A 16,275-nucleotide genomic window follows, 5' to 3' on the forward strand; every position below is an offset into this window, starting at 1 on the left:
AAACTTTCCTTTGCCCATTTGTGCTAATCGAATGCTCGCGGCTCCACTGCTCGAGCCTGAACCGCAGGACCAGCTGCCACCGCGGGAAACGTGAAGTGTGTCGATCTCAGAGAGCATCGATCAGAGTCCCAAACAGACGACACAGCAACATTTTGTTAACGGAGTAACTCTTTTTACTCTTTTATAAGTTATTTATCATACCAATGCGATATCGTTCTCATTGTTTACGTGCTTTTGTACAGTGTATTCAACCAGCGCGTGCGTCTGAAGCGTGTTGTTTATGTAGTTTAACTTGCTAAGTGTGAACCAAGGGCGAGTCAGGTGAATAGACGTAACTAGATGGCAAGGGCCTTTACGTTTGGTAAGATGGAGTAAAAACTACAGTTACGTATGTAGCAGTACACAACCATTGCCCTGATCCCGGTGTAAGGGCCACGATGGAGGATAGGCTGGGGGATCTGCTGCACTGTGAGGAGCAGCTGAGGAGCACTCTGCACAACAACGACAAGGAGAAGGTGAGATGAGAGACCTGTACAGAAGTGATCATGAGCTACTGTGTCAATGAAATCATTTAAACAAGCTTAGCATAATAGTAAGTAGTAGTCAGAATCTTCTCAAGTAACAGCATTGCATTGATTACCAAACAGTATTCCTCAAATCCTTAGAGATAGTCTATGTGAAAAATATCTCAAAAGTACAATTTTGACGAACAGGTAGGACGGAAATGAGTTAAAACCATACTTTGGACCATTTCACATATTAGACATAGATATATTTTATGGCATACTGTGGAAGCCAAAGGAAACAAGCAGGGAGAGGAGAAGGAAGAGATGCAAGCCCGCTCACAGTATGGACACATGCTTTTATACATTTTTCAGTGAAATAAAAACAACCAAAATGAAAAAACAAAAAAAAAAACATGGCTAAAATGTTACATTCTATGGCTTTATGTAGACTAAATGGAATTGGTGCTTTTCAGATTGTAATCTAATTAAAATTCTTATGATGATTTCAAGTATCCAAAAAGGAAAAAAAGAAACCCTGACCCTAATCTTACCTCGAATAGATGAAACTATTATAGACCTGTACCATGGTAGAATGGTAGCAATTTAAACTGAATGCAAAAAAAAAAAATGTTTGACTCATTATTTTAATTTTTGTTTATAGGTTTTTGTATGTCAGTTTCTTATGGTTGGGCAATCATATATAAAAATTATACAATAATAAATGCAGTACATATAATATTTTAAAACTGCGTCTAACTATACATGCTTTGGTTACTGTTGCTTCTAGTTCCGAAATCCTAACCTTCATGTTATTTTTCTCAGCTTCGTCGAAAGTTGGCACTCTTACAAAAGGAATACCTCCGAACAGTCCAGAGACTCAAGGTAAAACTCAAAACTGTATTTATAAAATGACTGTAGAGTGTACAAGTTCTTAGTTTTTAAAATGTACCTTTGTGTTAGCGGGCTGAGCGAGTGGCATCAGTGCGCAAGCATGTGAGGAACCAGATCACTCGACACAACCACCATGAGCAAACCGAATCAGCCGCTAAACCAACGCCCTCATCTGCAATGGAGCAGGAGGAAACTAAGGAGTCTTACCCAGGCAGAGGTCACACACAGAGGGCTTCTCCTGGTTAGTATGGTATTCAGAGATAGACCAAAACTAATGCCATCTGCCATATTTTTAAAGTAGTAATACTGAAAAGATGGGGATATGGTTGTTGTTTTTTATCATTTGAAAATCCCATAGAATGCTTGAATCTCTACAATCTGGCTACATCACGTTGCCATTATAGCAGACTATAATACAGTTGTGCAACATAACTACCAATTACTAATGCTCAAGTTAATGTAATTGATTAGATTTTGGGGTACGTTTAGATTTTAAACATTTACTTGTAATTTAGCATAATTATACCATTGTAATTGTACTTAATTGCATTTACAATTATACATTACTGAGTCCAGAGTATTTTATCTAGAGTACAAATTTTCAGTACCCTTTCCACCACTGCCACAGTAATAGTGAGGATATTATTCAGGTTATGTACATTCTTTCTAGACAACATAACTAGGCTACACTATTCATGCTACTGAATTTGGGACAAACCTTTCAGTTCACTTATCTACTGTCAAAAATTTACTTGAAGGGCTAGAAAACAAGAATTTGATTTTGAAATAATTCATTAGAAACTTTTTATTTATTCATTTATTAGACAATGGAACCATTGCCCCACAAAGGGGAAATTCTAGTGAATTCTAATTCTAATTCAAGAAGAATAGAAATATGCACTTAAACATAAAGTTAAATAAATATTGAAATAGAATTAAACATAACACAACAACAGTGTGCAAGTAAAGTAAAAATAGGCTTCAACACTACGCTAAAATACATGGCTATGGCTACTATGGTTATGTACAGTGCTGCATATGAAAAAAAAAGCAGGTAAAGTGACTTCTGTTTATTATACAGGGAATGATTCACATTCTGCTACAGTATTGCACATTGTTTGCTACAGGTTGATTACACATGTAGAGGGCTAACATTATTCATTGTACAGTCTGACAGCAGCTGTTGCTACACAGATTTTAACAAAAACTTAAACAGAACAACACAAAGATATTGGCGTGCTGTAGCAATAATATACAGTCAGTCTATGCCAAGTGCTGTAACAACATCTTTTATACCACACTGTAGATTAGGTGAGTGGGCCAGAATAATTTCCTTTTCTGTATTAGTCATAATAGGGCTGCAAGAAAAAACACGAGGTATGTCAAGAATATGTATTCATTTAATGAATAATTGTGATTGTACAGGTCACAATATAATTTCTAATGGCAAAAAAATAATAATCATAACAATTTTAGAAGCAAGTCATTTCCATTCATTCTGTACTCCAAAAAGTACAATTAATGTACAGTGCTTTTTTTATCCATCTTTTCAACATTACTGTGTCATATAGAAAGTTTTCTTTTGTTTCCATTGTCACATGTTTTACAATGGAAATTAAAGGAAGTTAAGGATTTCACTGTTGTTTGTTGTCAATATTCATGAATATTCGTTAAATCGTGGTGTTTCTTCTCACAATAATCTTTATTATATTAGCTGCTGCTGTCTTTTCTACAGGTCTGGCCGGTGCTGTTGAAAAGAGCCCTGAAAAATGTAAACAGACCGTCTGCTCCGACATCCCAACCTCTGACTCCAGCCAGGACTCGACTCTGGTCCCCAAAAGCAGTCCTGCCCTCCGCCTCCGCTCCCGGCGCAGCCGCCTCCGCTGGGAAAAGAGGAGTGCTCAGTCAGACCCACCCACTGCCAACAGCCATGACCAACCAAAGAAGACCCAGGAAGGAGAGGAGGAACGATTAAATGATCCACCTGTTCTACACGAAAGCCTGTTTTCCCCATATGAATCTCCATCTCTGCTGCTACCACACTGGAACTTGCAAGGTCATGTACAAAAAGAAGAGACTGCAAATCAACAGCTTGTAATCAGAAAGGGAAAAGATATGGTTTCAAATAGTGAAGAAAAAATACAGATCTCTGAGATGTCTCCAGTAACAAACAGTATTCATTCACATCTAACTTTGAATTGTCATACAGAAGATGCTAAGGTAGCAAAAGAAGAGACAACAAAGCAACAGCAACAGGGAGTTAATATGGTCTCACTTAGTCAAGAAAACTTGTCAACTTCATTGTTGTTTGAAGGTAAACAAGTTTCTCCACCAAAAGACAACAATAAAAATGTATTAAAAGTACTACATGTTTATGAGAATGGAAAACATCAGGCAGAGGATACCAAGGTTGAAAAGGAAAAGACTGCAAATCAACAGCGAACTCCAGAAAAGGGAGTTGATGTGGTCTCAACTTGCCAAGAAAACTTGTCAGACTCTGCTTGTTTGCAGTTTGAAGCTAAAGACATTTCACCACATAAGGACAACAATAAAAATCAGTTCAAAGAAGGAGATGCTTATGAGAATGGAACCAGTCAGGCAGAAGATGCCCAAGTTGAAAAAGAAGAGAACGCAAATCATCAGCTAACTCCAGAAAAGGTAGTTCATATGGTCTCAAACAATGAAGAAAAATCTTCAAACTTTGTGTCTTTGCTTTTTGAAGCCAAAGTAGTGTCAAAGTTAGAAGATGTCTATGTGAATGGAAAACATCGAGCAGAAGATGCAACGGTTAAAAAAGAAGAGACAGCAAACCAACAGCTAGCTCTAGAAAAGGTTTCAAATTGTGAGGTAAAAATGTCTAATTTTGCCTCTTTGCAAATGGAAACTAAAGTATCTCCATTTAAGGACAATCATAAAATGTATTCAGAGTTGGAAGATGTTTATGAGAATGGAAAACATCAAACTGAAGACACAAATAGAGACAGCAAAACAAATGCAAACAGCACCAAAGTCAGAGTGGAGAAGACTGAACCAGAAGATAGTGGCCAAAGACTCCTAGATTCTTGCACTCTCATTGATGGACTACTTTTCCCAGCAGAGTACTACGTCAGAACCACTCGGCGCATGTCTGTGTCGCAGAGCCAACCCGATATGAACGCTGTAATTTTGTCCCATCTCCATAAGGGGAGGCAGAGGAGGTGTAGGGGCAGGGGGAGGAGTAGAATGCTGAATCGGACAGTTTCAGAAGATGGGTCCGTTCTCGAAGCCTCTAAAGATGTTTCTGGAAGTAAAAGTCCAAGTTCTTGTGAGTTTGTCTCCCTGAGTTTAGATCGAGGTTCAGTGTCAGCCATTGCAACTCCGAGCAGAGCGAGGCGAGGGAGACGAGGAAGAGGAGGTAGGGGGAGAGGCCGAGGAAGACTTAAAGAGGACATGAAAGAAAACGCAAATAAAACACAAACAAATGATATTTCTGTAGCTTTGTCCCCTTCCTGTAGCTTAGTCCCCCCCTTTGTCCTCAAGTCTGAAGATCCAGAGTCAGAGGAGGTCCATCCTAAAGATGCATGTGGTGCAGATACTGGGGTTGAAGTAAAAAATGAAGGACAGACTTTGAATGTACCGGCAAGTGACCTCATCTTTCGCCAACCCAACCAAAGCAATACGAATGATGGTAAAGATGGTAAGTTTGACAATGCATACATTTTTATTTAAATTTCATGCAGTGTAATTCCTATGCTGTAATTTGTTTTTCTACAAACTAAAATATACTGAAGGTGTGTTGAATTGGATTGAAATTTTATTACAAATATTTTGAAGACACACTGTAAATTTACATTTGTATGACAATTGATCACAGTAGTTTCTTATTACATAGAATAAAATAAAGTAAGTTTATTTTTAGAGCACAATTGTACACAAAGTAATTCAAATTTCTTTGCAGAATAACAAATAAAAGCATAATAATAAACAAACTAATACAAACATAATCATAATGAATAATCATTTTAAAATTAAAAAGTTCAGAATAAAATCTTTCCTGTCTTACACAAAACTGTTTTGGGCCTAGATTTGAGCATTGAGTACAAATAATTTATAGCAATACATTTCCATCATTTCCAAAATGAAGATGTTCATTGCCACTGCAAAAGTAAATACTATTTTAATGTTACATAAAAATTATAATCCAACAAAGTAAGTTTTAAAATGAAAAATAGACAAACCTTTTTTTAAGAATATGTACAGTGTATCACACAACGAACAATCAGTCACACTGTATACATTACTACAGGTGCTCATTACATTATATTGTGACTTTTTATTAAAGCAAAATTTCTTTTTTAAAAACACTATTGTTTTCATTTGCTGTCACTTGAGTTACTCAGTGTAATTTCCATTTAAATCAAATTCCCCCAGGAATTTTGCTATTACATGTTTAAATCATAATCATTATTCAAAGTATTCACTATTGTTGACATCCCTCCAATATTACTATACTATACCATATTATAGTATCTGTCCTTGTGGTCTCCTCCAGGTCCAGAAGACTGGCCCTCTCTCCTCTTGCCCTCTTCTTCCCAGAACGACCTCCTTCCTCTCTCCCCTCTGCCCTCTCTTCCTCTCCTCAAAACTCTGCTCCGCTCTGACATGCTGGACTTCCACCTGCCTGATGACCAGTTCGGCTCGCTGAAGCTACTCAAACTTCGACAAATTGCTTCTGGAGTGGAACAGCTTATATCCACATCCAACAAGACGACAACATTTACCAACCACTACGCACACTCACCACCGCTTAGTCCTGTGTCTCCCTCCCCTACACCTGAAACAGAATACGTCTCTGTATCACCAATAGGTAAAGCAAACCAAGTGTTAGTGGAGAACTTCATAGATTCAAATGAAAGGGAAAACATACAGGGTAATAAATTTGAAATTCTAAACCAAGAAAAGCAGGTTGGATGCTCTAGTCCAGAGATTTACAATTCAGAACCTTCAGAACCAGAATATACAAATGTGGCAAACTCATTTCATTTAAATCATCCAAATTCAGAAGAGCAAAACAGTCAAAATTACAGTGAAGATCAGATGTCCAAATTAAATGGTACACCACTGGAGAAGAAAGGCATGGTAAAGGATAGAGAAACTTTGCCAGAAAATAAAGCAAACAGTGATAATAATGCAACAATGCTCAAATCTTCAGGTAATGCAGATTCTGAATGTTTGAATGTAGAAATTAGCATCTTGGAAAATGACAGTCACGTTCTTGAAATAGCAGCTCGGAGTGATAGGAATATTCCACCAAAAAACAATTCTGCATTTCAAAATTCACCTCAAAATTTCACAGAAAATATTCTAACGAAAACTGAGAAATTAGAAAAAACTAAATTGACAGACAACCGCACCCCCTCACAGCTGCTCCTGAGCCCTTCCCTCTGCTCCTCATCCTGCTCTTTCACCCTGCCCCCGGTTGGTTTTACACCCCGACTGGAAAAGCCCGAAATGGGTGCAGTGTGTCCACTCTCTCCCCCTCTTCTCACCCCTCCTCCAGCTCACAGCCTTAGCTCTGAAGCCCTCTCTCCCCCCACTCTCTCACCCTGCCCTTCCCTCAGACCTCTGCCACCCAGCCTGCCCCCAACACCCCCCACACACCCGAGCCATGGCCAGTGGGAGGTCCTGGAACAACAGGAGCTCAGACCAGCCCAGAATCAGCTGGAGGCAAGGGCCCAAAGACAAGGAGAGGAAGCTACAGACAACACATACACTTTAAAGGTATATACACTATCTTACTATCTCCTATTAGCCTTGCCAGCAAGACCAGGTCTCAGATTTTGTTTCTGAAATATGTGCAGAGGGAAGCATGTGCAGTTGTGGACAGACAAGACACCTGTGCTTTTCTCTTAACTGGAATTAACTAAAGTTTTATTTTTCGACCTGTTCCGCTGTTGTGACGTTTTGACAAATCAACGTAAAGTATTTGTTTTACTGCTCGTTTATTTTTTCCAAACGCTTTCAGGGAGAGCTATCCCAGATTAATGTGTAGAGGTTCAGAGGGCTACACATATCAATCTGTCAAGAGCCAGTTTAATCGCTCATGTATTTGAGAGAATTTGTCTTGCCCCGGTTCAGATATATTGTAAAAGCATCTCTTGAAGTCAAAGTATGTCCACTGCGTGCTGCCTGCATCTAATTATATGTTTTATTGTCCGATAATCAGGAAGTGTGCGTTAACATGCTAGTTGTTGCAAGCTTTATCATCACAGCAAAACTCCGCTCTGGTCTCTGAGAGTTGTGAAATGTGCTTATAAATTCAAGGAATTCTTAGGATGCTCAGATGCATAAGGAAAGTGAGGTATAACTTGGACCACTGCAAACTGTTTATAATGAACTAGTCCAGCTTTTCAGGTTTTTAAGACAGTAAAAATCAGGTACAGTGCCCTTAAAGGTAGTCTGTGTAACTTTTCTAGTGGATGATTTGCCACCTACAGTTTTCCAGGGAGATTGCTGATGATTGCTTTACCTGAATGTTCCACAGTATGGCATTAAACTTTGCTATCTTGCATTTATTTAACTGCAGGTGTTTTTATCGCTCAAAAATACAAGCAGTCTTACTGTCAGCAGAGTTTCTTCTCCACAAACCTGGCCTGTAACTTAGACAGGTGGTGTCACCAGCTTGTTTATGGAGATAGATACGTTTAATGCCATAGTGGAACATTCTAGGCAAGACAATCTATGTGAAGAGACAAGGAGGTAAGCATCAGAACAATTACTTAGTTCACCTTTGATGTGTTCAAATTGGTTTTACTGGCTGTAATATGTTTTATATGTGTATTATAGATGTATGGTAATAAAGGTAATAAAAAGGTTGTCTCCTGCTTTAAGAAAATATTTTTTGGTTCCAAGTGTTTCCCAACTGCTTCATTACAAAACATTCTTATTTTAGGGTCATGTGGAATTAATTTTATTTTTATTTTTCAAAATGCTGCAGTACCTACTTTTGCCAGCAGAAGTCAAATTCAAGCATTCAAGCCGTGTCGAGAACACATTGTCTACATATGTTTGATTTGTACAGCGTGAAATAATACCATTGCAAAGGTATTTAACAGTAATTTAACACAGAATTAAGAGCATTTTTGTGTGTGCAGGCGGGATCCAGAGGCAGCCTGGTGGACATGTGCTGTGTCCCCTCCTCCTCTGGCTCTGTGAGTGTGGCTGCAGCAGGGAAGTGGAGCGTGAGTGTCTGGAGCCACGTACAGACCAGTGACTGGAGGCTGACCCACACATGGAACTTTCAGGAGGTGAATTCAGAACAGCCTTCTATAAGTTTAGGAGACACTGGGCACTAGGACTGGACAATTTTATTGTAATCAATAGTGATTACAATAGGGCTGTAGTCCTTTAGTTCTTTAGACAATAATTTAGTCAATGGTGTCTTAGCTGACCATTATGTTTTTAAGAATGTAAGGTTTTATATGGATGATGGATCTACAGTGACTAACAAGCATTGCTAATCAGATTATAACTATTCTATTCCTTCTCACCAGGTGAATTTATGATTTCAATTATGGACCAAATATATCTATGGTTTTCAGAGTGATGAAAAACATGTGACAACAACACATCTGTTTTTGGGAAACAGTCACACGTTTTGCTATAGTCCTGGTTTGAGCCCAGTTTAGTCCTTATGTCCTGTTCCAATCCTGGTTCTGTTCTGGTCTAATCCAGGTCTAATTCCAGGTTTAGTCACAATTTAGCCCTAATATTGATATGGTCTATGTGCAAGTGTGAACACACCGTTCATCTCTTTTTATTTGGTATATGCCCTGTTCAAATGAGAACATTGTTGTGTGCTTGTGTTTTGTTTGCAGCCTGTGCTTCATGTGTTTCCAATCCCAGACACTACAGACCACTTCTGTTTAACACTGGGTCAACTGGAAATCAGACAAGTCAGGTGAAGAAAGAAATATATAAATACCTTATGTGATGAGTTTATAAGCACAACTGTCAGTGACCAGACCGGAGCTATGCCGTCACGGTAATGCTAACAGCAGCTAGTATGCTAATGTGTACTTCCTGAATACATTACATAAAATGATTCCTAATTAGCTACAGACAGTACATAGCAGACTTACTTTTACCTCAAGAGCTGCTTATATAATATATCTGTACTGGGGAAAGACATATTTAGCTCAAATGCATGGGGAAAAAATCAGATACAGGCCCGTTAAACTTAATGGTCAATACTGATAAAAATTATATTTTTACTCTCCTGACAAGAATAAAGTCCAGAATCAGATATTTTTTGCTGTAAAATTAAACCACAGGTGCATAAATATAAAACTTTATAGATTGAAAGATTTTATTCTTACTCTCATTTTATATGTTGTTATTATTTATGATATACTTATATATGCTTATCTCTACCACAAAAAATATAATATGTATTACCCATTTTTACTTAAAACCACAGTCACCCACAAATGATGATGCATTAGGACGTCATGCTTTTATAATATTTTTCCAATAATTACAGTGGGTTCATTCTTTGTGTCATTTAAATATATATAATAAAAAAAATATGTAACACATCAACAAAAGAAAAATAGCATTACAAAATCAAAGCCCTTTCAGCTCTTAATAAAGCTGTCTTTCTTTTTCCCTTTGGCCTTAGAGTGCTGTCCTGCTCCACTCTGACCCAAAGCCTGCTGGATACCCGGACCACTCACATGGCCATCGCTGCTCCTAAGTCCAGAGTGGTGTGCTGCTGTCATACCTCTGCCTGCTCCAGTCTGCAGGTCTACACTCTGTCTGAGAGCAGGTAAGGATGTGAGGGTTGAACCACAGATAAGACTATGGGTCTGGAGAGGTTATTATAATTAATGTGTGAAGAAACATCACAACTGAACAATTATTTGTGATTGTTTACCATCTGATTTACTACCATATGTAAAATCGACTTCTTACCCAAGTTGTATTTTGATTGATCCATGCATGGTTGCATAATCCTGTATTGTTCTGCATTTGAGGCTTGAGTGATCAGGAAATGTCAGTTTTTACGTACCCCCTATCACCACCCTCTGCTCTGTACTTACTTGCAATTATTTTAAAAAATGTAGCCTCCAGGTCATACCTGATGATAATAAAAACAAGTAAATGATTCAAATTTGCTGCTTGCTAAAGTAAAATGACACCATGAGCATAAGTGCTACTATCACTTCTCCAGTTTTGAACAGGAAGTCATTGAAGACCTGTTTCTATTACTAATCCATTTAAAATTGATATTGCAGTTTACAATGAACAAGATTATGATCTATTTTTGGAGATGTGGACAAACTAATTATGAAGGGTTACTCAATCATGTGTGAATGAAACAAAACACAACCCCAAATACTTTTTTGATGAGGTAACATTATAACATGGCTAAAAGCTCAATTTTGTGTAATATAGGACCTTAAATGTAAAATACGTAGAGGTAAAGCATAAACAGGCTGATATTATGACTTTACATTTAAGTTAATTGTTTTGGGAGAATATATTTCATTGAAATTATCATGATTATTATTTTGTAGTTTTTATGATATTGTAGTAACCAGAACGTCTCTATTATGGGTTAACCAAGATAATCTTGTCCTGTCCTCTGCAGCCCTCCACAGGCCCAGGCCCTGGTGCCTCCTGGGGCTCTCCTCAGCTCTGTGGCTCCTGTGGAGGGACTCCCAGATGCTCTGATTGGGATGGATCAGTCTGGCTCCCTCTTCATCTGGTGAGATCTATCATCTACTAAATTCTTTTACATATTTGTATTGAAATATTTACATTAATATGCTCTGGACAAAAATCCAAAGGTAAAGAGTTGAATTTAAATTTGAATACATAACATAAAATATGTCATGCTTACTGAAGCAGCATTTAAAGGCACTGTATCTGATTTTTACTGTCTCAACATGTGAAAAACAGTCACTAATATTAACCAATTATTATTATTATTCTCAATAATAATAATAATAATTATTATTATTATTATTATTATTATTATTATGTTTTCTTCAAAGAAATAGTATAATAGTATATTATTATTGTTATTTGGGGTTCTAATAATGATGATTAATAGTGATTAATACCGCTATAGGTACCTAAGAAGTATCGTCCAAGTACCAAAGCCCAAAAAATACTTCACCAATTCTAGTCTAATTCACTTTTTAATCCACTGTACTGCATAGTTAAATCAGCAGATATGATGGCGTTCTTTGGTCTCTCCCTAACACAGTGTTTGTGTGTCAGGAACATGGGGACTGGACGTCTGCTAAAGAAGTTCACACTGGGACATAGGCTCTCACATTCAGCCTGCCTCAGAGGATACTCCTCTAATGTATGTCTGATGATTTTACTTATTTGTTAATTTGGTATATGTCATCAAAAACAGACCTGCAGTTGTGTTTTGTTTCATTCACACATGTTAAACACACAAATGCCAGATATTTAGGGTGAGTTCTTTTCTGTAACAGAAAACACTCTGTTCTACCTTGTGATGTCATATTGTAATACAGTGGTTCCTCGTTTATCATGGGGGTTACATTCTGAAAATAACCTGCAATCGGCGAAATCCGCAAAGTAGTCAGCTTTATTTTTTACAATTATATATGTTTTAAGGCTGTAAAACTCCTCACCACACACTTTATACACTTTTCTCAGACAAGCATTAACATTTCTCACATTTCTCTCTTGTTTAAACTCTTAAAGTACAGGAAGTGCTTCATGGTATTTTTAAACTCTATACACCTTCACTAGGATCATTTGGATAATTTCAGCTCTGGAATTGCCAATCTCTGCTGAACTAAAGGTAAAAGGTAGCTGACTAATAATAAAGGGTTACATGTGTTAATGAAACAAAACACAGCTCCAGCTATGTTTTTAATGATCTGACAACATTATAACATGGCTTAAAGCTCACAAGAATCATTTTTATGTAAAAAATAAAATAAAATGCTTCTTGTGAGCTTTAAGCTTCTTGTGAACTTATTAATTTTTAAATAGTCTTTTCTGACCTTTTACTTTTAATTAAATAAGAGAGATGAGATGTATTTTGGTTGATTCATGCCTGTTTGCGTAATCCTTTATTGCCCTGCTTTTAAGGCTTGACTGCTCAGAAATTTTCAGTTTTCACCTCCACCCACTCATCTCCACCCACTGCTCGGTACATACATTTTCTTTGAAAAATTAAGACTCCAGATCAAACAAATCTTGCATAGACATTTTTTAAAATAGGAATTCAATGGACCAGTGTCTCTTATTATCAGCATATGTTATATTGTTAATTATTATATAGATTATGAAGTAATCTTTAATCCAGTGTGTGTTATCTTGTTTAGATTAGTGATAATCTTAAACACCCCCTGTGGACAGTCAAAATGTTGTTTGATTGTCCACAGGGGCTGCTCTTTGTTCTGCTGCAACACCACTTCCCAGGATTCTTGAAGGAGCTGAATGGAGATCAGGAGGCTGAGGTGGAAGAAGAGGAGTTTGTGTTTTCTCTGATGGCTGCTAACCCAAAAAATGGAAAGTCAGTCTTGGCCACTGGCTTGTGTTTACCTAAACAATGGAGTGGCAGGTGAGGAGAACACACACCTTATGCCCAAAGCATTATTTCACATAGCGGACTATTTTAATCAATTTAAATTTAAATTGGGCTATTATTATTAGCAAAATCGACTTTATGGAGCTATCTACCATGTTATAACATTGTCCCCATTGCTTGTTTGAGTATTTTAGCAATCTCTCCCAGCCCCTATTCTAACCCTCTTTACGGGATAGCTGTGAGATTCTGTCCAATTCTCAGCCCACAAACCTAATTCACGCCTGCTCCCACACAACAGTTCTCCATAAATATACAAGTGCATGTTACAAAACAATAGTCTACAACTTCACAAACCTGATGTGATGTGCAGAGTGTTAAAAACAAAAGTGAAAATTATAAAACATGTTAATGCTTCGTTTTCGGCTAATATAGCAACAAAACTATAAAAGGTGACATGGTGATCTCTGCAAAATATGTCCCCCTTCAATGAACTCTATTGTTAATTTAGTGTTAATACATAATTAAAGGTGGACTGTGTAACATTTCTGGTGGAGGGAGACAAACGGGAGACACCACCAGGCCAAGTTACAAGCCAGATCTGTGGAGAGGGCCCTGAAATTAAATAGATGCAAGTTTTATGCCATGCTGTGGAACATCTCAGTAAAAGCGGGAAACATCTCCATGGAGACAAAGAGATGACAGACCATCCACCAGAAAAATTACTTGGTGCACCTTTAATTATGGATTAACACTAAATTAACAGTCGGCTTCACTAAAGAGGACATATTCTGCAAAATCACCTTTAATGCAGAACTAAGTGGCATTTTTACCTCATTAAATGTCTTTGTAAGTCCCTATGATGGTTAAATATGTATTTTTGTTACCTAGTTCTGCTCTAATGCTGAAATACCCAACTTTTTCTTCATAAATGAGTAAAATGTGTTTTTTCTGCCAGAAAGTGTTTTGAAAAGCAAAACCAGACGGGTACACACAGTCTTCATTTAATTATAAAACATTTTATCTATTGCAAACTTGAGCCAGGAGCCATGTGAGCCACTTTATAACAGTTTGGGGTGGTCCACTCTACTTCTCTGTTCCATCTGAAAAAGCTGTGGTAAGGGACACATAATTCTTGCATGTGAATACTAGTGATTTTGTGAGACCTAGGGACTAGTTAGATAGATTTAAAAGCATATTTCATTTTTCATAGTTTGAAAATCAGGTACCACGGCTTTAAAAGCTTTTACCAGGTTACAATTGCACTTGCCCCTCATCATTAACTCAAACATATATGTGTGATTCATGCTTGTGTTTTATTGTCCTCTATTTATACCATGACTACTCTGAAAATTCACCTACCCTCCCAATGCACGACTTTTCAGCTCTGTCATTTTGTCAAGTCAATGGACCCAATTTATTAAGTTGTTTTAGATTAATATTGCAAATGGACAAAATGTATAGTAATCCTTGTCAGTTGGGTATGATAAAAAAAATACATGGACCTGTGATGGTGCACCTTTAATACAAAATGATTAGATAGATATAGCACATGAATAAAGATAATTAACATTAACATTTATGTAGTCAAGTCAAAACTGGACCAATTCATAATTTTTAGTACATATTTATACATGTGAAACGGAAATACTGCTGTAAATCTGGCCTTATAAACATCACTCATATTGTTAATTTCATCTGCTCTGTTCCAGATTGATTGCGACAGATGTGTTGGGCTCCCATGTCCTGGGGCTCAGTCAGAAAGGCAGTGTGTGTGTCTGGGATCTGGAGGACCCAAGGGACCCCCAGCCAGTGTGTGCCACTCCAGAGAGGCAGGGCTGGCAGCTGGCTCGGTGGGGGTCCCCGGGCATCCTGATGACTGCTGTGCACACCGGAGAAGTGACGCTGCACCACTACAGCCAAGGGACTACCACTGTTATCACAACACTGAGACATCCGGAGTAAAAATGTGTGCAGGAATTCAAAACAATTTAAAGGCACACTATGGCACTTTTCACATGAGGGGTGATCTGGTCTTCATGGAGGTTTTGTTACTTTGGCTCAAATGTTCCACAGCTTGACATTTAAGAGGTGGTATTATGGAAAACCGAATTTTTTGGACACTTCTTTCTGTTTGAAGGTGGAGTGGGGGGACTTAGAAAACAAAAATGAAAGTTAAACGTATAAAACATGTTAATATGTGGTTTACGGCAAATATAGCATTTTCAAAACAATTAAAAGGTAACATGGGTATCTACGTATGTGATAACAATGAATACCCCTTACAAGTGTAATACCCCATTTTTAAATCCAACTAGCTCTGTATGTTACATGATAGATCTGAGGAAAGAGGACCCCACTCACACTAATAATGCACCTTTGTAAAGTACTTTTTGAGCAATAACCACACCCATGAATGAAACTGCAAGATAGTTAAGGTTAATGCTATACTGTGGAACATTCCAGACCAAGTAATAACATCTCCATGGAGACAAGCAGGTGCCATACCCCTCCCACCAAACATAAACATATCCATCTGGCATTTATTCAATTCCTAATGTTTTTATTGCTTAAAATTTATTTTGGAAAACATGTATTCCCATGAATATAGATACAGTTATATGCCATACTCATGAACATTCCAGGCCAAGTAATAACACGCAGACAAGCAGGTGGCCGACCTCACCATCAGAAAAGTGATAGTGCCCCTTTAAGTACCTTACTTTTGAAGATGTGTTTAATAAACTAGTGCTGCTGACTTTTCAACACTGCTTTTGTAAATTTACAGATTTTAACTATTATAAAGAGTTATTTTATGGTTAACATTAAACTTTTGTGATTTCAACTTTGGTGTATTTTATGTTTTTGTTTTTGTTTTTATCTTATTTTGAATATGATTTACTAAAATGAATTATTTAATTATAATTACATTGCATCCAAACAGAGGTTTTCTGACAGAGTGATAATAACATCTAAAATTAAAGAGAATTTCAAAAATGTTATTGCACATTTTTATGTTATTAGTGGCAGCCCTAAACTTGTGAAATTGGAGGTGGGTCTAGTTATGTGATGATGCACTTAATTGGCTCATAACAATACGAGTACTTTCAATCCAAAACAAGAACATAATCAAAAAGGACTAAGGAGTTCAAATGTATAAGCTGAAACAGAATCTCATTTGTTTGGTCTGTTTGTTTACACCAACACTAAACCTTAAATAAACCAAAAGATTAGCAAGTAGTTTGTGGCATATAACTAGTGTAAGAAGTACAAGGTGAAATGTTTTTATTTAGTGACAGTGTTCATCTTTGACCACTAAGG

General features: G+C 37.3%; 1 protein-coding gene across 1 annotated transcript; it reads left to right on the forward strand.

Annotated features, from left to right (window-relative positions):
* The first annotated feature begins 97 nt into the window (after nt 1-97).
* palb2 (partner and localizer of BRCA2) lies at nt 98-15,725 on the forward strand. The gene is made up of 12 exons (XM_055221592.1): nt 98-515; nt 1,329-1,388; nt 1,467-1,638; nt 3,133-5,073; nt 5,929-7,157; nt 8,531-8,683; nt 9,254-9,336; nt 10,057-10,203; nt 11,029-11,145; nt 11,664-11,751; nt 12,812-12,990; nt 14,667-15,725. Exons 1-12 carry the CDS (start codon nt 438-440, stop codon nt 14,917-14,919), a joined length of 4,500 nt encoding a protein of 1,499 aa, XP_055077567.1. The 5' UTR covers nt 98-437; the 3' UTR covers nt 14,920-15,725.
* Nucleotides 15,726-16,275: the final 550 nt, after the last annotated feature.

The sequence above is a fragment of the Periophthalmus magnuspinnatus genome, chromosome 1 (assembly GCF_009829125.3).
Source record: "Periophthalmus magnuspinnatus isolate fPerMag1 chromosome 1, fPerMag1.2.pri, whole genome shotgun sequence".
NCBI classification, from domain to species: domain Eukaryota; kingdom Metazoa; phylum Chordata; class Actinopteri; order Gobiiformes; family Gobiidae; genus Periophthalmus; species Periophthalmus magnuspinnatus.

Bases quoted from the DNA above. Each gene is read 5' to 3' on its own strand.
- palb2 (XM_055221592.1), top strand. From the start codon at position 438: ATGGAGGATAGGCTGGGGGATCTGCTGCACTGTGAGGAGCAGCTGAGG. The intron at 7,158-8,530 runs GTATATACACTA...TTGTGTGTGCAG, and splicing joins ACAACACATACACTTTAAAG to GCGGGATCCAGAGGCAGCCT. The intron at 11,752-12,811 runs GTATGTCTGATG...GATTGTCCACAG, and splicing joins TCAGAGGATACTCCTCTAAT to GGGCTGCTCTTTGTTCTGCT.